At 43.9% G+C, this 26,900-nt stretch overlaps 1 protein-coding gene across 2 annotated transcripts in view; it reads right to left on the reverse strand.

The window, feature by feature from the left end:
• The window catches only part of DHX57 (DExH-box helicase 57), a 1,970,484-nt gene that overhangs the window by 1,548,483 nt on the left and 395,101 nt on the right, over window positions 1-26,900 (reverse strand). For both annotated transcript variants that reach the window (XM_069607794.1, XM_069607793.1), the window contains exon 4: window positions 14,941-15,123. In XM_069607794.1, the coding sequence (XP_069463895.1) occupies window positions 14,941-15,123 (183 nt within the window). The remainder of the gene's footprint in view (window positions 1-14,940; window positions 15,124-26,900) is intronic.

A 26,900-nucleotide genomic window follows, 5' to 3' on the forward strand; every position in this document is an offset into this window, starting at 1 on the left:
CACGACACTCTACAAGATGCTGCGCCAGCCTTCCACCAACCGGCGAACCATGGGACCTGGCTTCATGACTGAGTGGTAGTGGCTGCGGCGTTGCCTGAGGGCAAAGAGGCAACTGCCCGAGCGGCCTTGGCACCTCGGGTACCCTGTTTCCCACCTCTGGCACTCTTACGGTGGCCTCTTTGACTGACAGTTCCTCTCGCTTTACTGAAGGACGAGTAATAGCGAAAGGAACCTCCCCTCCATTGTTGCCCCCTAGGACGAAAAGGCAGAGGTTGTCGAACTGCAGCGCCCAATGACTTTGCTGCAGCTTTGGAGGTCTGCAACCTCTCAAGGCTCTCGTCAGCCTTGCTGCCAAAAAGTTTTTTTTTTTTTTATTGTATTTGGTTAAAAACCTTTACAAAGAAATTTTTTCATACAAAACAGAATTCTCACCAGTTCATTTTCCCATTTCGACCATAAATCACATACATTATATATGCTACCTAAGCAAAAAGAATTTGTGCATAGCTAAACAACATTCCTACATGCATCACATACCATATAGGTATTTACAGCTCATCTTATATCATTTATATCCTTTAGCTCAGATTCAATAATTATTAAAACAGATAGCAATCTTAAAATGAATTTAGTACTATCACCAAGCATGCATCGCTGCCATAGTACTTCACGCGATAGGTTTGAGTTAGAGATCATATAGTTCCCAAACTTCAATAGTCTCAAAACTTCAAAATGTTCACAGTAGATAACTAGATGTTTAAGAGACTCGAGAGAAAACATATCCTTACAGAAACGGCAAAAACCATTGTTAGATTCTTTATCAGAGGTGCCCCATTTGCACAATCGTTCATTAGTGTGGAATACATTCAGTTTGAACCGTAAATAAATATTACGACCCATAGCAGAAGGGAACTGTGAAATATAGCCAGCTCTATCTCCCAATTTTCTTCTGAATTGGGCAAACTCGTAGTACAAACGGTAGGACCCAATTCTATCAGCCTGACAGCTCCAGTAATAGCGATACAACTTTTGTTTACAACTAGGTAAACCTAGTATTAAGTCATCTTTAAGGATGCCCAAGAGAGCCATTAGATCGTTCATTTTTTCCGCATATCGGGTCAGAGATTTCATACAACCCATATGAAGAAATTCATTAAGGTCTTCATACAGTGAATTACCAGGGGGATCCAGGATTTTTGTATAGTTATTCAGGAGTCTCCAGTTCCGTTTGGCAGATATAGGGAGGATACCTAGTTCATGACGAACAATATCATTTGGGACTGATGCCGGAAGCCCCAAAACGCTTTTCCAGATCCCACCTTGAAGTGTGTCTAGGATGTCGTCTATCTCATATATACACATGTCTAATATATAAAGTAGCGATGGTTCGACTTTAAGGAGGTAGAATTGGATGACAGGTAAAAGAGAAAGGCCACAGTATTTACCCATGATTATTTTCATCTGTGAAATTAGAGGTTTAGATTTCTCACATATTTTCTTTTTCCACCAGATTTTTGAGTAGGCATTCGATAAAGGATACCCTAGATATTTAATTTCATGTGTAATGGTGACCCGAGTATTTTCCATGAGCCAAGTGTATGGGCAACTCTTTTTATAACCATCCCTAAAGATGATAATTCGGGATTTGTGGTGATTGATTCTCAAGTTATGAGTATTTGCATAACAGATGAAAGCATTTAGTTTATGCTGGAGACCAAATGGTGTTCTATCTAAAATAAGAATGTCATCAGCAAAACCAATATAGTTCAGTCTTGTGCTACCAATTAGGATTGGATAGATGACTTCTTTTGTCCAACATTGCTCTATATCACAAGTATACAGATTAAACAGTACGGCAGCCAGAGTACAACCTTGTTTCAATCCAATTTTCGATGGAATTTTGTCAGTTAACATACCTTCTTTATTAAGGCGCACTCTGTAGGTTGTGTCTGTATGGAGAAGCCGTATTAATGCAATCAGATAAGCCGGGAAACCCAACACCTCCATCTTCCGCCACAGGTGCTCCCTTAGCACGGTATCGAATGCTGAACTCAGATCGAGAGCTGCCATATAGACAGCACCTGTGTTGTTATGTTTGGAGTTCCACTCGATATGAGATATCAGTAAAGCATTAAGAGAGCATCCCATGTTCTGACGAAAACCAGTTTGAAATTTTGACAGGATGGCATTGGTTCTCATATAGACTTGCATTTCTTCAAGGATCAGTTGGGAGAATACCTTAGAGGATGCGTCAGTTAACGCAATCGGGCGAAAGTTACCAGGGTCATTAATAGGGCCTTTTTTATATATGGGGATGACAGTAGCTGAACACCATGAACTAGGAATTGCTTGGGAAGAAAATATCACATCAAATTTGTTTTTCAAAATGATAGCCCACAAGTGGATATCCGATCGAAAAAGACAAGCAGGGATGCCATCAGGTCCCATAGCCCTAGAAGGATTTAGTTTCTTAATTGCACGTGTTACATCTTCAATGCTCCAAGGGGAGCGAGTAGGTATTGTATTTTGAATTACAGTTTTAGAGTTGTTGTGGAATACTAAAGGTAACTCGTACTTCAGCCTAATGTAGTTTGCCCACTGATCCGCTGAGATGGCATTTTCTTTCAACCCCACATTATCGCCGTTAATCAGTCTCAATAAGGACCATATTTTGCGTGTATCGTTTTTCAAAATATGATAAATCATGTTCTGGTTATCTTTCACATAAAGTTGTGTTTTTAGATTTTTGACAGCAGTTTTATGTGTAGCAAGGATTGCCCTTTTATGAGAGTAGTATTGTGTTGATTCCAGAGATAACCTAGATAGATGTCGTAGTTTAAAATTCCTGAGCTTCTTTAATTTAAAGATCTCAATATCAAATTTATGTACATGATGTTTTACATCCAGAGCCGATTTTCTTTGTTTTACTATTTGTGATAAATGGAATTCAATTCTCTTTGAGATAAATTGATCTATACATAAAGAGTCACTCTCAATCACTAATGGATTCAGATCAAGGTCATCTCTGAGTCGCTCTGATAGCTGATGACATACAAGAGGGTTCCACCTCACAGATATGCCCGCTCTGTCATTCTCAACCATTTGTAGAGAACGATTTGAAGTCAATCCCCAACCTTCGATTTTTAGATTTATCAATATCGCATTGTGGTCACTAAAGCCCAAGTTTAAAACATTTACAGTGTCAAATTCCAGACAAAGATTAGATGATTTAAAAAAATGATCAATATGTGAGTGATGTCCTCCCCTAGACCATGTATATGTGAGATCCATCATTCCAGTGGGAATTATCTGAATATCCCAATTAAGAAAGAACTCCACCCATTTTCTCCCATTCATAGCCGATGTAGTATCTGTATGGGATTGCTGGCCCGGGCCTATATTGTGGATTAAACAGGAGGAATTAAAATCACCCCCCACCACCACACCAACCTCCTCATGATGTATGAAGATACCTTCTAAGATGGAATCAAGAATATCGATGATATTATTAAGCATTATTAGCTTTCTGTTCCAATAGATGCACATAAAAATGATATGTTGATCCTGTGGAGATACAGGGAATAGTTCTATAACTAATACATTAGAATCTTTATAAACCAGTCTGGTTGGGGATTTACAAGCGTTATTTACTAAAATGGCTAGGCCCCCTGAGGGCCGACCCTTATTCCCTCGAGTAGCAGGTTGTGAGTAACAGACAAAACCTTCGACAGATAATTGAGATACATACATGGTTTCCTGTAGTAAAACTATAGCAGGGATCTTATCGCTCTCGCATGAACCCCACCATCTATTAAAGTTAGCAAGCCCACAACAATTCCAAGACAAACATACAAATGATTGTTGATGATATGCCGGGCTAGGGAGATGGATTCGTCGCTGTTAATTGCGAGGCTGAATGTATGCCCGACAATGCAGCAGCCATTGCTATTATCTGTCGGACCAGATCACCACTAATTTGTTGTGGCAATGATTCCATCATTTTCTGGTCAATTGTGGATGTTAGTACCAGTGGCTTATCCAAAAAGACCCTCGCATCTTCATCAGATTGGATCAAAAAAGGGGTTAAGCCAATGGAAACAAAGTTTTCCTTCTGTTCCCAGATAAGTTTCATAATCAATCTTGAATATAGGCCACAGGTCATCCTGTTGTTATTTTTATCTGCAGGTCTTACCCAGTCTATATCATCAGATCTCAGAGTTCGCAGGCAAGGTATTGTGTGAAAAGCTTTTAGCAGGGAAGAGCGGTTCAGGTTTTGTTTAACATTAACATTCGGATCACTCTCCCAGCCAAGTATGTATGGAGGTTCACGTATGGACTCAAATTCATTATGAACCGTCTTATGATTGATAATAGGAGAACCTACCATTTTAGGGTTTATCATTTCCGTCAATGTCAGATTAGTATTTTCATTAGATGACTTGACTATGGGAGGTGGAATATTGGACCCCGGATCAACTATAGGGTCCTCCTTAGGTTCCTGGGATCGCAACAAGTCCCCACCCAATACACCCAACATCCAGGGTTCGTCGGAAGAACAATGGTGTGGAGTTTCCAGTTTAGCCGATTGTATCTTAGAGTCCCTAGATACGGTGACATTAGTTTTCAATTTGCTAGAGGAAGTTTGTTTCTTACTTATAGGATAGAATTGAGAAAGGGACATTTGTGATCCCCCACTTATGGATTCCGGGGGATTAGAACAAGATGAATTAGATTGGCAATCAATCGGCTCCTCATTCATATGTACATTAACCTTTTTTTTTTTTTTATTATTATTTATTTTCCCCTCCTTATTTTTCTCATTGTTCTTATCAGGGGGATTGATATCTAATAATACCCTTGATTCATCATTCAGCTGAGAAAGATTAATCATCTCCTCATTCTCAAAGGTGACTGGTATTACATTAGATTTCTCAACTTGTACAATCCTTGCCTGTTTTTTTATTAAGGCTAACGCTTTGGCTTTCCTTTTTTGGGCCCTTCCCGCCAGTCGCTTTTCCCTCCGGGTTAGGACTGTTATAGGCTTAGGTATCAGATCACCCACAATAGGGTCAGACATTTTCACCATTCCTATCCGGGAACAATCTCCCGCAAGATCAATTAAGTCCGTCAAATGAGAGGGACTATCAGAACCATATGATTTGTTTGTATCATCTATCAGTTGATCAACGGGAGTATCTGTAATCTCTATAGACTCTTTGTTCATTTTGTCTAGGTGCTGCTCAATTTTTTGAACTGTCGTAAAAACTTTGTGCAGATCATCCACAATTACATCGGTCTGTGTACAGATCGAATTATGTGATTGAGTATTTAGTGTAGCCGCATATGAACGCTTTATCTGTGAAGGATTGTTGAAAATACCATCAAACTGTGTGGCACTATCTACCATATCCTTTTTCTTATAGTGTCTATCCGAAAGAGCTGCTACAGCATCACATGTAAACAGGAGGCCTTCAATTCTATTAGTTTTGTTGGATAGTTCAGTAATTGCTTCTCTCATAATTCCCATTTCATAATGAGAGCGCTCATGTCCCTTGTCCAGTAAATTTAAAATTCTCGCAAGAACTGGGAAGTCTGAACTCAGTGATGGTGCATCAAGGATGATGCTCGCAGATTGAGCATCATTATTGGAAGCATCTTTGTCTTTTCCATTAAGGCTCGACTGGAATTCTTGAATATCCAAATTCATTCGATCATTAATTGCTAATTGGGCACTAATGGTCTTTGGGGAGCTCACCATAGGTTTGTTGGGAGATGCATGGGACTCAAAGTCCATTTCCCAGGGCAATTTTACATTCTCGTCACATATAGGATCAAGATTTCTTTCAGAAGGTATCATGCCTTTAGTACTCAACATAAAAACATCTTCTCTCCCCACTAGTTTCTGGTTAGCGGGCGTAGAAGGACCTAAAGATAGGCAGATGCGCTTACTTAACTCTGCTTCAATAATGGGGCCCATCATAGAACAATCCACAACATTCTCTTTGTAAGAATTATCGTAGACACTATCGGATCCCATATCATTTCTCTGTATTGATTCAGTTAAGATAATATCATTGGGAGCACTATTATTCAAATCCTTTAGCTTGAATTTGGTGTTTCTAACAGAGATATCAGCAGAGATCTCAGCATCACTACCTACACAGTGAATCATAGCTACGGCATCAAATTTGGAAGCAATACCTATTTCTTTAACGACCATCGCTTTCTTGTCAGCTGACATATCACTGTCCACTCCCACAGATGTCATATTATCGGGGTGGACCAGTGTGGCTGCACTCTCAACCAGAATATCTTGGCTCACCGGTTGAGAAGATGATTGGGACAGAGGCTCAGTGAGTTTCCGTCCGCTTCGCAAACCCTTCACCTGCCAAAAAGTTTTTCACCGTCAAAGGGCATGTTGAGGAGCCAAGATTGCACATCAGGAGCGAACCCCGACTTCCGCAACCACGCAAACCTGCGTATTACGGTGCTCGCCGCCATGGACCGGCCAACACAATCTGCCATGTCCAAACACGACTGAACGGCCTCACACATGGCATCCTTGCCATCCTGAACCATAGCAAGGAAACCATCCCGTTAGTCCCCTTCGGGAATATGTTCAGCCGCTAATGCAACACAGTTCCACAGAGTGTGTGTGAAACGAGACAAGGCACATACGGAGTTGGCCGCCTGAAGCGCCATACCCCCTGAAGAAAACACTTTCTTCGCCCAGCCATCAAAACGTTTGTCGTCCCTATCTGGAGGGATGGTAGGATACGACGCCTGCTTTGCCGGGGCCGTAGCCGCCTGTACCACCAAACTCTCAAGGAGTGGGGTGCCTGGACAAGTAGCAGGGGTCGCTACTGGCTCGGCAGTATTTTCGCGACAAAGGCTTGCCCACTGCCGGGATACTCTCCGGAGCAGTCCAACCTGCCGCCACCCTTCTCTGCAGAGCCATATGAAATGGCAGTACCGGTTCAGTGGGGGGACCAAAAATCAAGGATGTCCGTGAGATCATCCTGAACAAACTCCCCTGGGGGAGCCAATCATCCCAAGTACTCGGTGACCCGAGACATAAGGCGCCGGTACGAAGAATCGGCATGAGTGCCAGGCTCCGGCCTACAAAACTCCACCTCCGGAGAGGTGTCCAGTCCACTGGCATCATGCAGTGACTGCCTCAAGTCATCAAATTGGCTATGGCCCGAGAGAAGCTCATCTGGCACCATAAACGGAACCAAGCCCTCATCACCCTCTGCAATGTACTCCAGGCGGTGAGAGGAAGACACCTGGGGACCAAAGCTATGCCTGACCTTAGCCAGAGCCTTTCTAGGGGCTACGCCCGTGCCACGGGGTCCCTCCGACACCACCGCCTCCATAGGCGTAGAGGGCGGCGAACGAGTCGGCGGTGAGAGAATCAGCGTCGAGCAAATCGGTGTCAACGTCAGCCGCAGCGCCGCCAGCATCGGCGGCGTCGACACAGGCCTCAAAGCCAGAGCTCCGTGCGTGTCCTTCGACGACCTAGGCGCCGACAGCGTCGACGACCCCCTCGGCGCCAAAGGCGTCGACGTCTTCCTCGAAGACTGCACAGGATCACGCGGTCTCGAGCGCACCGAGGACCGGGGCCTGGAACGGGCATGGCGAGAACCGTTACCCTTATCCGAGCGGGACCTCTCCCGCGAACTGTGCCGACCACTTGAGCCCAAAGGCGTGCGAGCGGTGTCTCTCAACCGATCACGAGCGACCCCACTCGGAGGCGCGGACAGACCGGTGCCCTGCGATTCAAGAATCACCAACATCTTCTTCCCGAAGGAAGCCCATTCCTCCGGTGTCGCTTGCAGGGTGGGATAAGCGACCCGCCGACGGGCGGAGTCCTCGGAAGAGGACGGGGAAGGCGACCGATGCCAGCGCTTCCGGGAATGCCTCGAAGAGCCAGAGAAGTGGCGAGACCGACTCTTGGAAGGAGACCCACCGGACCTCCGACGATGACGCGGAGAGTCGCCTCTCGAATCATCCGACGAAAGCCCCGCAGACCTCGACTTCCTGAGCTTAGACACCCTACCTACTGACAACTTCTTCTTGCGCTCCCGCAAGGCCTTGGCCGCGAGCGACTGGCAGTCGACACAGTCGTCTGTGTCGTGGGCCTCTCCGAGGCACCAGAGGCAGGCGTTGTGCGAGCCCATTACCGACATCTTGGACCCACAGTCCCCGCATTTCTTGAAGCCTGGGTGTGGGGTTGAAGACGAGGTAGACATCGTCACGAACAGGTTTTCACAAAAACCGAACAGGTTCAAAGAACCGAGAAGAATACAACAAACTCCAAAGAGTCGAGGCGTACCGAGATTCACGAAGCGAACACGTTCGTGGAAAAAACGGAACTGAGGCTACGGGCTTCGTGCGTCCTACTTATCACATCGGGTGACGTCGGCCGTCGGAGGAGGTCCTCGGGGACGGCGCATCAACGTCAATGACGCAGGAGCCGAAAATTTACGAAGCAGCACAGCTGTGGTGATTACTGTCATAGATATGGAATACGTCGGAGGACCCAATCCCCTCGAAGGGGCCCTTTCTCCTCTGTTACTCCTCATGTTTCCCAGGGCTGGATGTGGAGCTCACGGCTCAGGCAGCCATCTTGCATGCGCCCCCTGGTGGCCTCCCATTTTGCAATTTTGATTAAGGTTTACTTTGTTTTCCTGCTTATAAAAGTTGCATCTGTAAGGGAGCCACAAATACGTACAGGAATTAATGATGCTAACAAAACGTCTGAGGAAATCTCCAAAGGGAGTAATGAGCATTAACTGAACATGTCAATTCAGTATGTTTAGTTAAGTTGTGGCTGTTTCGAAGAAGTCTCAAAGCAGTAGAACTGTTAGAGAAAAACAGAATTCTAAGTAAAATATAATGCAAGTACTAGGGGAAATAAGGAAATGATCGTGTGGTCACTTACTTTTACTCAAATGTAATGTCTTGATTGGTTCTGGAAGAACGCCCAGTACTAATATCTCTGGGTTTTGATTTGTACGTATGTAACAATCATGAAGACGCTCAGGTCTTTTTATCAGCTACTCCCATTGTTCAAAAGGAAGGTGGATCAGATAAACCAATCAAAGGGGGATCCGGCCTCCCAACCTCTCAACAACCAACAACTAAATTTAATATCTAAACCTCCCACACAAGATTTGCCTTGGTTAGACATTTTTACTAACACGAGAGGGGCTCTAAATCAACCCTAACCCCACCTCTTGCTCAATTACCTCCTGGAACTCATGGTGATGTCAATTTAGCCAGATTTAAAGGACAGAAACATGGTTATGTTGCAAGAGACAATGTTATTGTCCCACTTCGATCTGGAGGGATTTGCCACACTTGCTAAACACTATGCATGGTTGGGGTCTATCTCTTATGCCAGTACCAAAAGACAGAGGCTGCCAAATATTGCCTTGGCATCGGGTAAATGTGTGTTCATGGATCGATCAAGTCTATGTATCCAACGATTTAAGATGACTGTGCAGCCCCTTATGTTTACACGATCCTGTCCTGGGAGATCATATCATTTTGCATTTTACTTTGCAACTACTGTTTTCCTGGAATTACACCCTGGTTTGGCCATGCTTTCCGTTCACCGAGGGGGCCTCACTGTCAAATGGAACGCTAATCCTGCCATCAATTTTCATGTATACTAATTGAGGCCACTGTGATCATGGCTTCTTTTGACACAGGTTTCTTGCTCCCAAACCTTTCAGCAGACAACTAGTTTAGTAAAATGATCTCTCAATGTTTAAAAAAATGAACTCGCAAAGGCCTGATGTTACTGCGCAAACCCTCCCTTCACGCGCATGACGTGAGAATTATGGAATCCAAAAGGCTTAAACGAACTAAGCTTGTTAAACAACGCCGTCCCCACCACTTATACATCACTAAGAAAAGGTTAATCTTGCAGGTCCACAAGAACTACGTTAAGTTCTCAAAATTAGAAGCGTATAACGACGACAATCATCATCTCGTAAAACAACTGATCTGCCTTAACATAGCAGATTTTTGGGGCACAATCAGTAACAAAATATGGGGTACACGGGTTCAAACAGCATGTACTATACTGGAACAGATCTGGATCAATATTTATACAGAGAAATATGCCTTGCCTTCTGGATTCATTAAAGAGGACCTTAGGTTGATAGGCCCACGGAGTCCTGGCTCTTGCCCTTGGACTGAGGAAGACATTCTATGACCCATTTATAGAGCTAGGGCCTCGCGGGCCCCTGGTCTAGACGGTCTGGCACATGTGGTCATTAAAAATGCCCCAAACATCTGGTGTCACTCTCTTCAAAGTTCTCTTTGATACAGTCTATGAGAACCATATTTTGCCTACGACACATAGGGAATCAATTATTTCAATCCACAAGAAAGCCGATTTGGCAATCCGACAACTACAGGCCTATTGCCTTACCTGATGTCGCCAGTAAAATCTTTGCTTTCCTCCCGTTAAGTGACTTTAACACAGTCTCTGACGGTTGGGAAATGACATAGGTGGGCTTTAGACCCCAAATGGGAACAGCCTTAAATGCAACTATTATGGCCCACTTACAAGCCTCTGTTAAGAAACACACTGGAACTACATACATGGCTTCAATCAACTAGAGAGAACCATCTTGTGGCACAAATTACGAATCAGTCTGTTGCCGGAGAAGCTAATCCAGTTGATGGCGTTGTAGCACAATGGGACAACTATAAAGGTGAGGCTTTTTAGGAAGGTTTTCTGTCTAAGCCTATTGAAAACTCTGTAGGGCTAAACAAGGATGTGTTTTGGCACCAGTTCTTTTCAATTCTTACATCAGTCTTATTGAGCATCTGTGGGTGAATAGTAACATCTTCCCCGTTAAACTGGGCCACTTAAAATTGAATTGGTTGTTCTTTGCGGACAACCTGGTCTTTTTCGATAAGACACCTATTGGTCTCCAGTGAAAGTTAAACTTATTCTTTGAATACGCATCTAACACCAATTTACTTGTAAACGACCAAAAGTCAAAAAATTACGTTTTACAACTAAGAACAATAATGATCAGGGTGACCAAACTTAATACACACACTTCCAGTTCAGATGATGGATGTCATTCACTTTGTTTTGGGTAAAATGAAATGTCATTTTTTAACCACATGATTCAATGCATATAGACATTGTTATACAAAATTCTGATAGGACATATATTGATGGAGATGTAGTATCCTAGAATGATACACGAATACTATTTGTCCACGCATTTGGCCTGGACATACATTTTAAAAAAGAATGGAAAGCTTTCCTATTGACATTTCGGGTTCATGATGATTAAATAACAAGCACAACAAAGACAAAGATGTACATCATGTTACAACATTTTCAGTGTTGACAATTAACACTGGGGGGGGTGTCGACAAAAACGTGTTTGACAGTTATCAGCTGATCTCCTCTGCTGAAAAATAGATGGCCTTCATCAGGACGTAGGAGAGGGTAGAATGATAGTGTCCTGTTTCACTCTGTCGAGAAATGAACAGATATGGACGTGTGAGAGTGTGTACTGGTTCGGGTTATAATTGAATTTAGTTGCATGTTGCATTCAATGCAACATGACAAATCTCTTGGATCATATCTGTTCTTCAGAAGACAAACTCATAAATCGCCCTGCTACCACTAAATTAAAACGGTTTTGGTCTTACTGGTGTGAGACTATAGAGCAACTTAGTACATATTCCACCTATACAGAGCACGTCAAATTCCCTATTAAAAAGTTGCATGTACAACTATTTCCTTTTAACAAGGCATGCTCCATGTACCTTTGCGTCCTTCTCAATCAGTTGCCTACAATCCAGCGTATTGGCCATTGGAACATGCATCAACATCGGCCTCTTGTATGTCTGTAAATGTCTGCCTACATTAGAAACCTTAAGGCACCGGTTTACTTCCTGTCCTACTCGGAGTAATACTACGAGTAGACATTTTAAAGAAATTGCTTTGACAGGCTTTGGCCCCAAGGGGGACATGTTTTGGCCCCGTCTTAAGTGGGATGAAAATACTTCACTAATTCTTGCCTTGTACCGATTTCTTCTAGAGGTTTTTCAACCATTAATTCTAATTGTTGAACTTGGACTTTTGTTTTAACCTGTTTTTAGTCTTCGTGTTTTTGGCTTCAAGCAACTTACTGTAATTGCAATCTAACTGCTTGGCTGTTGTGTTTAATATTCTACATTTCACGCAATTTTATTCTTTTACATTTTATGTGTTGTATACTGTCTGAAGAAATGTGAAAGGTTTCTTGTAAAAAAAATGATTTTTAGTTGTGCCTGGAGTTTCTGCGCAAGCAAGGAACTGGCAACCTCTAGAAAAAAATGGAATGGAGAAATGGCAGCTAAAGCGTTATACATGTCAACAACTATTTTAGATTTCAGCAGGGCATGAATTGAATTGAATTCAACAAAGGTAGCAGGCGCCCCCCTCTCGGAAGAACAAGGCATGATAACCTGTTCAGTGGTTGTTAACCACATTGAGAGTTCGCAGCCATCTGCTTTTTGCTCACACTACCTTTCACAGATGGGAAAATTTCCATTTGCATATCAGTCTTTGTCCCACCCACATGGGCAGTCCAGCACCGAAATGCTATGGCAATTCCTCTCTTAACAAGAGTACCACCAGCAACCCCATACACGTGTTTCAGCCTTGTTGGGCATCATCAGTGAGGTGAAGCTGAGCCTCTCTAAGCACAGTGAGCAGGGAGTCCACGTCTGGTTGCCCCCAGGTAACCTAGGGTGACCAACCCCAAGTTCCTTCAAATAATTCAACAAAGGTAGCAGGAGCCCCTCTCCCGGAAGAACAAGGCATGATAACCTGTTCAGTGGTTGTTAACCACATTGAGAGTTCGCAGCCATCTTCTTTTTGCTCACTGTACCTTTCACAGATGGGAAATATCCATTTGCATATCAGTCTTTGTCCCGCCCACATGGGCAGTCCAGCACCGAAATGCTATGGCAATTCCTCTCTGAACAAGAGTACCACCAGCAATTCATGAATTGAATTGTTTATTTGTATAGCGCCTATACACAATGTGTTTCAAAGCGCTTCAAGGACGGAGGGAACATGGGAGAAATAGTTACATTCTTAAAGTCCTTGAAACAGTTCAGAATGTGAAAAATAACTATCTTAATCAGCCTGGCGACATTTCAGCTAGTGCAAGTGCAAGTAATAAATAAGGGCGGGCGGGAGGGGGGATGTGAGACAAAACAAGCAGCTACATTACTATGTCTGACAGCAATTGACGTAGTGCCGGAAAGTATCAAGAGGTGGGAAAGGGGGGTGGGGGGGAGGGTATGGACAAGGGAGAAGGAGAAGAACAAAACAAGCAACTAAAATACTAGGTCTGACGACGATGCAGAATAGTGCTGGAGGGGAAGGTGGGAGGAAAGGCAAGGAGGGAAGGGGGAGAGACAAACAAACTACTATCGCAGGTCACGCGACAGATGATAGAGTAAGTGCTAATGAACAGTAGTAGGGAGTGGAATGGGGAAAGTGAAGGAGAAGAGAGGCGGCTGCGATTACTATGCCTGAAGGAAGTTGAGGTAGTGCCGAAATTTAACAAGAGGAGGGGAGGTGAGTCGAGGGGAGGGGAGGAGAAGAGGGCAGGAGGATGAAAAGACAGGCGGCTACGATTACTATGCCTGACAGCAATTGAGGTAGTGCTGGAATTTAACAAGAATAGGGGTGGAATGGGGAGGAGGAGAGGGATGGGGAGGAGAGGGATGGGCAGGAGGACGAAAAGACAGGCGGCTACGATTACTATGTCTGAAGGCAATTGAGGTAGTGCTGGAATTTAACAAAAGGACGGGAGGGGAGAAGGGAAAAAAGGGTTTGGGGGGAGGACAAAAAGGCAACCAGCGTAATAGGCCAGACGACCTAAATAGAGTAGTGCTGGAGGGGAGGGGTAGGAGAAGAGAAGGAAGAAGGGGGGATACAGACAGGACGCTATCATACAGATCAGAAGGTAAGTATGAAAACAAAGTTCTAGCGAACAGAGGGGAGGAGAAGGGGGGGTACAACACACAATCAAGAGAGACCAAAAAGGGGGGTAGGGGCAAGCACAACCATCGGTAGGGGGGCAAGGGAGGGTGAGGGGGAACAAACATCAATCAAGGGTGGCGGGGTGCACACAGCCAACAAAGAGGTGTAGGAGCAGAACAGACATCAATAACAAGGGGCAGGGGGGTGAGCTAGAGGGGGGAAAGCACAGGGCTGTCACAGGGGCCAGGGGAAGACTCAAACTAACCGAAAGTGTGGCAAGGGGTGCACAAAGCCATCAGGGAGGCTGGGGGGACATACACACCATAACGGGGGGCAGAGGGGACACACAGAGCATAATGGGGGGCAAGAGGGGACACAGAGCAAAACAAGGAGCTGGGGGGCACACCGAGTATAACAGGGACAGAGGGGACACACAGAGCATAACGGAGGCAGAGGGGACACACAGAGCAAAACAAGGGGCAGGAGGGGCACATTACTTTCCAGATTCACAGCATCATGTGGTCAAAGACATGAAAACCCTGGCAATCTCCAGCAGTATTTATTGGCTGCACAGGAACTCTGGTGTGCAGTTACTGTACACTTGCCAGAAGGTATATGACTGGTTTAAGGGAGAAATAAAGAAGAGAAATTATCATTCCCCAACCCCTGCACATACCATAATGGGAAAATATGTTTTCAAACCAAAGGCCACACTGCTTGGAGGCAAGTCTAATTGTGTGCTTTTGAAAGAAAATCAAGTATAACTAACTTTTTGCTTCACACTTCTGAGAGACTTCTTGGATCAAGATACAGTTGTGATTCATCTCTCAGAATTCAACTTGAAATATGACCTCAAACAATGAACAGAGCACTGCTACATTTTAACAAACCATATTTTTGGTTTTGAATTTAATCACCTGGAAAGTTTCCCTATAGCAAACGCAGACACCACTGTTTCGGGTACCGGAACTGGCTCTGGCGGATAAAAAGATATGCCGTTTTTCACATCGGACACCTCTTCATTGGTCGTCCAGTAGTGATCGTCGTCATCCCTGTAATCATGGTCATCATACTCCTCCTCTCCATCTGATCCAGATTCTCTGTAGAAAATACACAATTACATTTCAATACTCTCTCCAAACATGGGACCATTACAAATACAAAATCACCAAACATTGCAGCAGAAATACAAAAACGTACCTGCTTAGTGGATTTGTTTGATAGGTATGTGCTGATGTATGACCCTTGTGCAGCGGTAGGTGACCTCTCTAGTGTGCTGTACAAGGGTGATCACAATCATTACAGAAAATACCCCAATTAACAATATTGGTTTGCACCAGAGAAAAAGCCCATCTGGAAGTAAAGGTATGACATCTCACACTTTCCAGACCAAACCCTTGTTATTTCCCTGGTATTATCAAGAATAAACTACTCAAATAGTCTCTCTAATGCCCGAACACCTCCCCAAAAAATTACACACATCCAAATCACAGCGGCAAGACTACTCATGAGACTAAATAGAAGAGAGCACATCACCACAGCCGTGAGAGCAGTGGTCGAAGTGTACACAAAGAAGTAGTGGAACTAGGTTCCCTACTGGCCTGCACCTCTCGCCACAAACCCCATCACCACGCCCCACCCACACACAATATAAACACCAAAACACATGCTCCTGCTGTTTAGGGAAACGCTCAGTGCAGTGCACTGAATGTGCAAGTTTCAACTTATTCCTATACTTTTATTTTAAAACTAAAAACATTCCGGAACGGTTGCTTTTTAAAATAAAAGTATAGGAACTGTAATTCTTAATTAAAAGAAGTAGAGGAGCAACTCTCCCAACCACTTCGACCCCTGCATGAGAGGTCTACATTGGCTACCGCCCTCTGCAGCACTACCTAGACAAGGAGCCAAATTCTTCCAACCAAAAATCATCCAATGCCAACTCAGAAGAACCTTAAGATCTAGCACTGACCTCCAAATAGAAACACAACACTACCAGAAAACTAAACTCGGAGGAACGGCCTTCTCTATTCTCAAAGCCAAACCGTGGTACTCGAACCCGATGGGAATCCGACTATCGGAAGACCACCTAATTTTTGTTTGGAAACGGATAAAAACATGGTTCTTCAACTCACTGGGGTAAAAACAGATCTACATAATGATCATCCTTACGTGGACACCACTTTAACCCCATACTATACCCAAATCAAACCCATAAATGCTTTGAAACAGACACCCTCTATTGAATGAATCGCGAGGACACTGACAATCGAACACTCCTCGCCTCTCCTACCAATGTTTCAAAACACACACACACACACACACACACACACACACACACACACACACACACACACACACACACACACACACACACACACACACGTTTGTTTAATGGATCAAGAGGATCCAGGCAACCAAATAACTCCTTGTCCATGTCCTCTGGATAATGCTCCCTCCAGAGATGGCTTACAGTCCACAACACAATAATCACTAGTATACCAAAATGTTCTCTATTTTTAGTCTTGCTCCACCATCTAACCCCATGTCAATGCAAAGATGAGTTACCTACAAAAACAAAAAATAGCATACCTGCAAAATATCCAGAGACAACCAAAATATGTACCAACTATTTCCCTTCCTCAACACCCAAACTGCACATCACTCTCAAAGCAACTGACAAACCCCAATAGACTCCAACACTCAACACAAATACTGGGTGCCGCCCATCCGAAAATAATAAGCATCCAGTGTACAAAACAAAGCACACATGCACAGACATCAGTTACTCCTGGTTCTACACACTTCTGAGTACACACCGTTATTATCCATCTCTTCCACCCTAACCAACCCACCCCACTTTACCTTGCAGAACCACAGGAATGCCTGGAGACCAAGACCATAGAAATGGCAGCAGTGAGCGGTATGAATCAACTAAACATCTCTGCCCACCAGGCAGTATAGATAAGTCACCAACCTTCAAAAAGCTGTAAAGATATGCCACATTCCCACAACTGGTAGTTTAGGTAGGCAACCTGTCCCACTAAGCAGTACAAGTACGATACCAGTCCTCAAACCAAAAATGGGAGGGACACTATTCCAACAGTATAGATAAGGCACCTTCACTCATATGTTACCATCGGTATCGCACAACTTCAAATCAGCCCGTACGTACAAGTATGAAACCTCCCCATAACAGGTAGTACAGTATAGGTATTAAAGCTCCCCTCAAATGCCAGTAAAAGTATAAAAATGTGCATATAAACCACTAAGTAAAACACCTACTCCCACCAAGACCCTCCCCTCACCAAGGAGTATATGTTTGACATTTCCCTGTACCAGGCAGTCTATGTATTACTCAGGTTCCGTCATGGAGTATAGAGAAGTAACTACCGGCTATGCAGCAGTATAGGTAGGACCTCCCTCCCCCAACCCCTCCCCATAAGGCAGTATAGGTATGGCTAACTGGGCAATAAACGGTAGTAAACTATCAGGCAGTATAGATATGGATGCATTGTGCTGTATACAATAAATTCCATTAGGCAGCATCAACATGTGCCTAAAAGGTAGGTAAAAACAACAAGTGTAATTCAAAGACACAGGTTTTACTACAAGAGCCAAAATGAACTACAGCAGAATGTGGTGGAGCTGACACTGAAAGGAAACGCGGGGGGGCAGAGTATGTGGCAGGGGGCACTACAATAGACAGAAAAGTGAGCTGTGAGCAAGAGGTAGTGAGGGTCATGGACACACTAAGGTGCATGGAGCACAGAGTAGTAGACTGCCACATTCTTTAATAGAAAGCATTAAATAGTACATCAGGATTTATCACAGTATAAACTCATTTACAGAAAGGATAGGACTTCAGACAGTTTTCTTCCTTGCACAAGCTTAAGTGACCATACTTCACACTACGCACGCTTTAATACTAGCAAAACCTCATACTGGAGAAGAAAAAACCAAGCTAGTTCCTGAGAAGAAAAGAAACAAGAATAAAAGGAAGTGAAAAATGAGAGAAAGGAGTAACATGGGCAAAGCAAGAGCCGCAAACTTGGGATAGAGTTTACCATGGATATGTTGTGTGGGGCAGTATAGCCCCCCACACCCTGGCCTCCTTTTTCTTTCAATAACTTATTACTTACAGCAGCAGATCCGAAACACCACAATGCCTCTAAAACCGAATTACATTTATGCACAGAAAAGACATGGATTATACGTCCTACAGTATGGCAAAAATTTGAACAACATTACCAGTTACCCCCAGCACATATACCTTCCTCCGCAGACTAGTGCTGCGCACAACCCACCCCAGAAGCAGGCGATCATAAAAACAAAAATTGTCTAAGGATGGGTGGCTTGAAAGCAATCGTGGGGACCCTCTCCGAATGAAAGAAATCCAAATCATCTATATTTTTCATACCTCTCCTCACGGATCGCAGCCATTTTTTCCATTGACGCGTATATCCCGGGCCTTTATCCATCAGAATCGGACCAACAGGCCTGCTGGGTTTTTCCAATTGTGGTCTATGCTACTTTTGCTCACCACCAATAGATGGCCATTGAGAGCTGCTAGTGGGCCTGACAGTGGCAGTATTCCCTCCCTAGTTTCGCCCAGGAGAATAATCAAGAGGTTCATTGGCAGCCGGAGGCCTGTGATCTCTATAATCTGGGCTAACACCTCTTTTCAGAAGTGGTTTTCCTTATCACATGTCCACAACAGGTGCAGAAGGGTGCCCGCCGACTTCTTCACATCCGCTCCCCCCGCCCCCAACAGTGAGGGGGGGTAGGAACTGTTCATTCTATGTAATCTTTGAAGGGTAAAATACCTTCTATAACACGTTTTGAATAAACCTTCTTTGTCCGTCGCACATCTGGAAGCCCTATACATACAGGGCCATATTCGATTCGCCTCTTCATCAATTTCCACCCGCAGGTTCCATTCCCACCTAATCATAGAAGGTAACTTCTCCGGGGGCCCGCCCTATCGAGCAGCTTGTGAAGATTTGATATCCTAGATTTTGAGATTCCCTCCCTGCAATGCGAGTTCCACTGCGTTCAGAGGCCTAGAGCTTCTTGCCTTAGTATTGGGCTGGGAGGCCCAATGTCTTCATTGGGGGTCTCAGAATTGTTCCACCTCCTCAAGCTGGAATTCAATTTTGCAAGGTAAGTGGCTTGCCCACCCCTGCATAATTAGTACAGGTATGCTAGTCCTCCTTGTATCCAACTGTTGAATTGCTACTTGCCCATACCCAGTTGGAATTCTAGGTTATGCCATATGTGTGTCAGCGGGCCCAATCCCACCCAGGCACCCAAACGCTGTGTAGCTCTGTTCCCATAATAGATCGTAGACTTAGTTGATAACAATACTGAGATGCCACTCCCGTCCCCATGGGGATTCAGGTAGGGAGTTTGGGACAAGGGGATTGCAGACCACGTCTGCTCGATTACTTTCCACTATGGCATCAAGTTGCAATTACACAAAGTCAAGACCTGAGATACCTCCATAGCAAGGTTAAACCTATGTAGTTCGGGGATCCCTAACTCACCAATTCTCATCCCTCTCAGCAGGAATTTCTTGGGCATCCAGGCCTTCCTGTTTTCCCCAAACAAATCGGAAAATTCTTGATTGTAATGTACATAAACTGGGATCCAGGATCTTGACAGGCAGGGCAAGACAGTGATACAGCAACATGGGAACCAGGTTGAACTTGACGGCTGCGATCTTCCCGAACAATGAGATTTCCTGATTGTCCCATCTGTCGAGATCCCCAGAGAGTTCCCAAAGTAACTGTGGAAAATTACATTGGTAGATCCTTGATGTGGTATTCTGAATCGGTACACCCAGATTACGGAATTGTTAAGGATTTCAATCAGGCAATACACCCTGGTCTCAGCCTAGTATGTAGTGTGCAAATGAAATACTTATTTATTGTGTCTATAGCTACAATATTCTGTGTGATATACCACTCATATCACACCCTTTTCAAAATACCCTTCAGGTCATAGTGGACCAGGAATCAGGCTGGTTGGTAAAGGTATTATTTACTTATGTAAAATTCAAGTCAAACACAAATTAATATATGGGGCAGCAATCACCACTGTGGTGACAATAAAATCAGAAAGTAAGTAAGGCAGTTGAATTCACTTATAGTAATACAGAAGATAAAACACAGGGAAAATAACAGTTGTGGCTTGTGAAAACATAGCGCTTAGGTTAAGGTTTTCCCCTGCAAAGTTCTTAATTCACACATGAGCCGTTCTACACAGATGTAAGTAAGCAGCAGGTATTCAGGAATAAAGAATAGTGTATAGGATCTGAATGCAATCTTTCCTCCCCAAACAAGAGAGAAAAATGCCTTTGGAAATTTTACACTTTTTAAAATGACAGTTGAAAATGGCTTTGTGAAACAATTAAAAGTGTGCAAAAATCCTTAAATTGCTATGGGAGCAACACTAAACTGGTCCTAACAAACATGAGCTACAATATGAGCAACAGAACACACTTTAAATCAGAATGGGAGTTTGGAAATACTTTGAATGGGAAAATACACATGTAAAACTTTTGCAAATTTGCAAATTCTTGCCTAAATTTCACTGTGCGATTTTTAATAAAAACGGGTCAAATACACTGTTTCGTGATGCTTGGTTGTGGATGTAGCTACGGGTTTTAGGTTTAACTCAGAGTTGAAATTAAGTCTCTAGCTATACAATTGAAGAAGTTATGCAAGTTTGAATGAGAGGCGTTTTTGAAAATAAAGACGCGAAAATGAAAACAGAAATCAGTTTTTCCAATGACAATTATGCTCTATTCTCTAAACTAGGGTATTCAGGCTGTTTGCCAGTTTGAAACAGAGTAAGCTCCAGAGTGGTCCGCGGAAACCAACCCCAGCACCTCCGTGTCCGCCTTTGAGGACTCAGTCGGATTACCTGTGGAATGATTTTAAGGGTTTGGGATTTCACAAGACAAAAGGATTTTAAAGAAATTATCACTAGCACAAGAAATCAAAGCAAGGTTTCAGACTGGTGAGACACTATTACAAGTTCTTAAGATAAAGAGCGGATGGGTTATAGATTGGGATAGGACAAGGTAAGTATAGTATGAGTCCCTATGATTCCTGTTTATACTTACAGTCCACTGTAATTTAAGATTGGACCGTCAGGTTCTGGTCATCATGGATCAGGTTCGACAGGTAGCAGGGCACTTCTGGCGGGATGGTCAGCTGGCCGGTTCTGGTCAATTGGACTGCACCTCAGACTGGATTGTATTGGCCCTTCTGGTCACTGGACACTGTAGATTAGCGGGCTGGCGAGTTTCAGCAGGCAAGCATGAATGGTAGCAAGCCTAACTGGATCAGAATTATTTCCCTGAAGGTTTTGGGATGGTTCAGGATTTGGGCCTAGCTGAAAAGAGTTCAGCAAATGCTGATGGCCTTGGCTTTTCAAAGAAGTCTGGAACAGGACAAGATGAATTCTGGAACAGGGCGTCACGCGGAAATCAGGATGGAGTCAGGAATCAGTGTGTCTGTGTGTGGTGAAGTTCCCTTATTTATCCTGCCAAGTGACATCACTCAGTTTATGGTAGGGGCAGAATTACAATCCACACCCACAGGGCTGTGATTGGTCCAATGCACTTGCCTTTTTCTAGTTGGAAACCAGAAAGAGCTGTCATATTTTATGATGTGACTTGGGAACTCCCACAGTTATTTGGACCACAATTTTAAACTTCCCACAAATACACATTTCTATAATTATGCCCTCTAATAAAATCGGACACAAACATTACATATTTTGTGGGTTACCTTTACGTCCAATTCCCACGTCAGTGAGAAGTGGCTTTGTCTTTCTGTTGAATTTTGTTAATTTTAATCATAAAGATTTGGCCTAACAATTCTAATTCAGTACCTATCTGTGCAATCACCCCTAGAACACGGGTATACAATATTAGATTTGTAACATCAATATTGTTGGTGCAATTAGTGTTTTGGTATAACTTTTGTCCCTTATGTAGTACAGGGTTAACTCACGTCTTCAAAGAAAGAGCATACAATTAGATTTACAACTACCAACTTTCAGATGTGTCCTCCTTCATGTGGCCAAGTTACAGATTTTTAAAGCTTAATTACAAATAGGCATTTAACCACCAAAAATCCTTAGCAGTTTTTTTTTACTTTTCCTCCTACTTGAGAGGGACGTTTCCTGCCCCTCCCCTATAGGGATGAGGGTTCAAGCCTTCTTTAGCTGAGTCCCAGACAAAAGTCTGAGGAGTCCTTTCTCATGATTATGCGAAAATCTACGAGCAGCAATTAGTCCTTGCCTGCCAGCAGTGAGGTGTCAACCATTCCCAGGCTGAAGCTGTCAGCTCAGAATTAAATATTTAATTAACTCAAGACTGGGTTTTGACTTTAAGTTATCTGCATCGTTCATTAAAACATATAAATGAACTGATGAACTAAAATGGATTTTTACATTTAAATAATTAGGCCTTTCAACAAAAACATGCTTTTAAACAGGCGATTTTGCACTTCCTTCCTGAGAAAGCACATAAAACAGAGTCCTTTACATCAGATTTTTCTCTGCAGCACATGCATTTTATTCAGTACCAGTTCTTCGCTTAAGTGCTGGGATTTGTGTGCAGTCTAAAGGTATGTATCCAGCCCTTGCTTGGAGTTCTCTCTGCACAGCTGAAATTGTTACATGTTGCCATTTTTAGTCGCATTTTTCTTGTGGAACTGAAAACAAATGTTGCTGGGCTGGTTTTTCATGAGATACATTTCTTAGCTGCCGTCAGTCAATGAGGCCTGGTTCCTCTGAGCCACCTGGATGATCTGTAATTTCTGTACCCTTTTAATTTCAATGATCCACTGGACAATCAAATGGATCTAGCGCCAAAAAAGCACTTTGAAGGTTGCAAAGCTGCATTTGAAAAAGGCATTTTTGGTTTTTAGCCCAATTCTGCGGCCTTGCTTCATATTAAATGTAACGGCACACACTGGCATGATGCTGCAGTGAGAATTCTGTTTTCACCCCCACTTTGACTGTGTGTGGCAGGGGTGTGCAGCCTTTTGTGATTGGGATCCACACAGTTTTTTCCAGATTTTTGCGTGCACAGGGGTTAGCGCATCCATTTTTGACCGTTTCTTTCCCCATTTGTAAAGTGATGCAGTGGGGCACATCGGCATGGGTAAAAATATCCCAGAGAAGGGAATTATTGTTCCACTTTATAGGAGCTAGGGCCTACAGGCAAGATTGCTCATGTGGAGGAATTGAAACATTTAGTCTGCCAGATTCATAGTATTTAACCGCAAAGCCCGAGGCAGCCCCAACATCGGCCAGATCCCCCAACAGTGCTTTCATCGAGGAACAAGGGTCCCCTAATGTAACCATGACATTGTCAGCATACAGTGACATTTTATATTCCTCCCTGGCCACTATAATTCTCTTCATCTACGCATTACACCTCACTTTGCTGGCAAAAGGTTTCATAGACAAAGCAAAGATTAGCGGCAATAAGGGGGCAACCCTGCTTGGTCCCTCTAAAAATGGTAATCCCTGGTGTATACTGCCTGTTAATCCTAATTATGGTTGATAACGCCTGATAGTTAGCAAGGAGCAGCCTACAAAAATGAGGAGCAAAACCAATTGCTGGGACCGTACTCTGCGTATAAGACCAATCCATCCTATGGAATGCCTTATGGGCATCTACGGTAATAACTCCCTTTCAATTCCATTTCTAAGCCCTAAATCAAATAGATTTAGTACCCTCCGTATATTGTTGTGGGTACTACGATCCACTATAAATCCTGTTTGGTCTGTATTAGTGAGCTTCCAAAGAACTCACATTAATCTATTTGCCAGAATTTTAGAGTATAGCTTTGCGTCGTTGTTCAATAAAGTAGTGGGCCGGTATGAGTCAAGACAGGCTGGTCTTTCCCCAGAGTATTACGATAGTGTTTGAGTTCTCCATGGTTACAGTAATTTTGCTCGTCGTCAAGAATTAGTTGAATAGATTTGTTAATTGGGGGGTGAGAAGTCCCAGAAACATTTTGTGAAAAGTGGCAGAGAACCAATCGGTGCCCGGGGCTTTATATTTGAGCAATTATATGTTAATTCCACCTCAGATGCCTGGATAGAGGCATACAGGTCTTGTACTATGTTGGCGGGTAACTCAGGGAGACAACACTCAGCGAGATATCGCCTTTGCTCATCTCCTTGCAACAATTCCCCTCCCATCATAGTGGCAAAGTATTTGCGAGTAATCCCCATCTTCTCTGCATCACTCCAGCACTTACTCCCGGAGTCATCCCACAGCCGTTGTATATTATTACAAGTTCTAAGCTTCTTTAATTTGGAGACTAGCAGTCGGTATGCTTTATTGCCTTAGACATAAAAATCTGGTTTTGTGCAGTGCACTTATCTACGAGATAAGCCTCCAGTTTGGTGCAAGCCACTTTTAGTTTGCGAAATGGCGCCCATTTAGGTGTCCCCTCTGCGGCCTGTACTTCTGACTCTAAACTGCGGCAAAACAATTTGTGTTCCCTATTGTAGGCAGCAGAACTACCAGAGGGAACCCGGTACCACCATTTTTGGCAAAGTAGTTGGTTATGTAAGGAACTCATGGTGGCAACAGTAAAGACAGACACAAGTGATCACAGTTCAAGGGTGTTTATTAAACTGTATAAATGGGTGAGAAAAATGCCTAATCTAAACCTAAATCTAAGAAGCAAGCAAGCTACGACAATCAAATAATAATAAGGCAATTCAAGTGGCATCTTGTCAAATAAAAGAGCCTATACTAAGAAAAACCTATTGCCAATCCTTACAACTAAATACAGTGTGGGATAGGGTTTCACAGGAAAGAAAGAAGTGTTCACAAATGATAATTCGGGATGCGGTAGTCAGAGTCTCCCTGCCTTACATTTTGAGCATGGAACAAGGAGGAACTCTGGAGCACAGCACACGCTCGAAATTTCCCAGCATGAGACTACAGTTCCAGTCTCAGGTATCAGGACCTCCGGTGGTTAAGTCTCTTGCCCCCGAGAACCGGATGTGTTCAAAATAATAAACAAAATGTTCCTTTTTGTAAGCACATGGGATGATGACTTTTTACCCGTGGGTCCCCCCTTTTCTGGGCTCAAACCCTCTCGAATATCAGCCTCTCTCTGTTGGATTCACTATGGCTTGTATTCTCAAAACAATTTCACCTGTGACATTCCAAGCCTTAATGTCTTTTTAAACAGTTCAATGTGGACATCCCTCTGTCGGGTTCAATCCAATCAACACACTGTTGACTGGGACTTCAGACTTCACCCCTTTCCATCGGCATCCCTCCGTTGGGTTCACTCTTGTCAATCACACAGTTCTTTCTCTTGAACTCAATATGCAGGATTCATCTCACTTAGCTTTTCAATTACGTGTAGGTCAAAGATTTTAGACTGTACAGGGGGTTTTGCTAGACCTCTGCATGACCACTTTGACCTTCTTTCTTGCGGCTCTCGAAAGGCCTTGTGGTTTGGCAGTTTCAAGAAAACAGGGAATCAACCAGAGTCTCTCAAATGAGTACCCACGTGGAGCCGGACCTTTCTGCAGCTGGTTTTCCCTTAAGACTTTAACAGTTCTTTGAACTTTTCTAAGCTTGTCTTTCGCAACTTTCATTAACACAGTTCAGTTCATGCAATTCACTTTGCCTCTTAACCGGTCAAAGACTTTCGATTGTACTAGGGGTTTTGCGTTCCCCTCGTATGACCCCTTTGACACCTCACACCGGCCTTCCCCAAGGTCTCTTGATATATGTAGTTTCAACAAACAGGTCTAAGTCAGAGTCTTTCGAATGAATGCCCACGTGGCGTCGGACCACTCTGCATCTGGACCTTATCTAGGCTTTCTTTAAAGTTCAAAACACACACAAGTCCTTTGTTTGCATTCAAAATATGTTGCCAATTTCAACCTTCAGCTCAACACAATCAAGCTAACTATCAGCTCTCTCTAACTCCCCGGGCGTGCTGAACTCTCTGGCGTTTCTTGTCTCTGGAGTCAAGGACAGCACCACGGAAGCCAGCATGCCTCCCTGTCTGGGCTGTCAGCGATGAAGGCCCCTGTGCACCGTTGACATCTGCCATGCCACACACCAGCTGTATATCCCAGTGTTATGATTTCTTTTGCATTGGCTTCACGGGCCTGGGTTGAAAAGGGCAAGGGCACCCCCCCTTGTCATCCTTTCTTGTCTCGACTCCTTTCATCTCCGTTTGAACTGCTGGTTTGCAATAGCTGCTGCCTCGTGCGGTTGGCCTTGCGCATCGTGTGCTTTTGTGCTATGTCTTTTATCCCTGTGGGGAAGAGAAAGGGCTGTCCGGTGTATGCAGTTGTTGTCAATTGCCTGACTTTGCCGGACCCTTGTGTTGGGACATGTTAGGTAAACAGCTCTGGTGTTAGTCCATTGTTTGTCACAGTGTAGGAAAGTGTTGGTATTGGAAAGCGGGCTGGGGGGATAGAGTTTCTAGATATCCTATGGGGTAGGATGGGAAAATGGTGTTACAGGTTAGGGGGAACCGCTTCTCGCCCGTCGGCGTCCCACTTCCACTCCTCGAAGACCCCTTATCCAGGTGATCCTCCCCCACTCGCCCACCCCCAGGAACTGGATCCAATAGCAATGTCCGTGTACTGGCCACCTGGATGAATGATCCCCGTGGACTAATAAGTTTCAGGTTACTCACAGTTATCACCCCCGTTAGGTCCTGACAAACTAGCACATCCTTCAGTATAGAGTCATACAGTTTTCAGGGGTGTTTACGTGGGGGGGCTACCCGTGACCACTAAAGAGATCAGGACTGGGGCATGGTCGGAACGTGGAAACAAAGTGCTAGGGTGAAGTAGAAGATCA

The sequence above is a fragment of the Ambystoma mexicanum genome, chromosome 4q, assembly GCF_040938575.1.
Source record: "Ambystoma mexicanum isolate Mex_15411 chromosome 4q, UKY_AmexF1_1, whole genome shotgun sequence".
NCBI lineage: Eukaryota > Metazoa > Chordata > Amphibia > Caudata > Ambystomatidae > Ambystoma > Ambystoma mexicanum.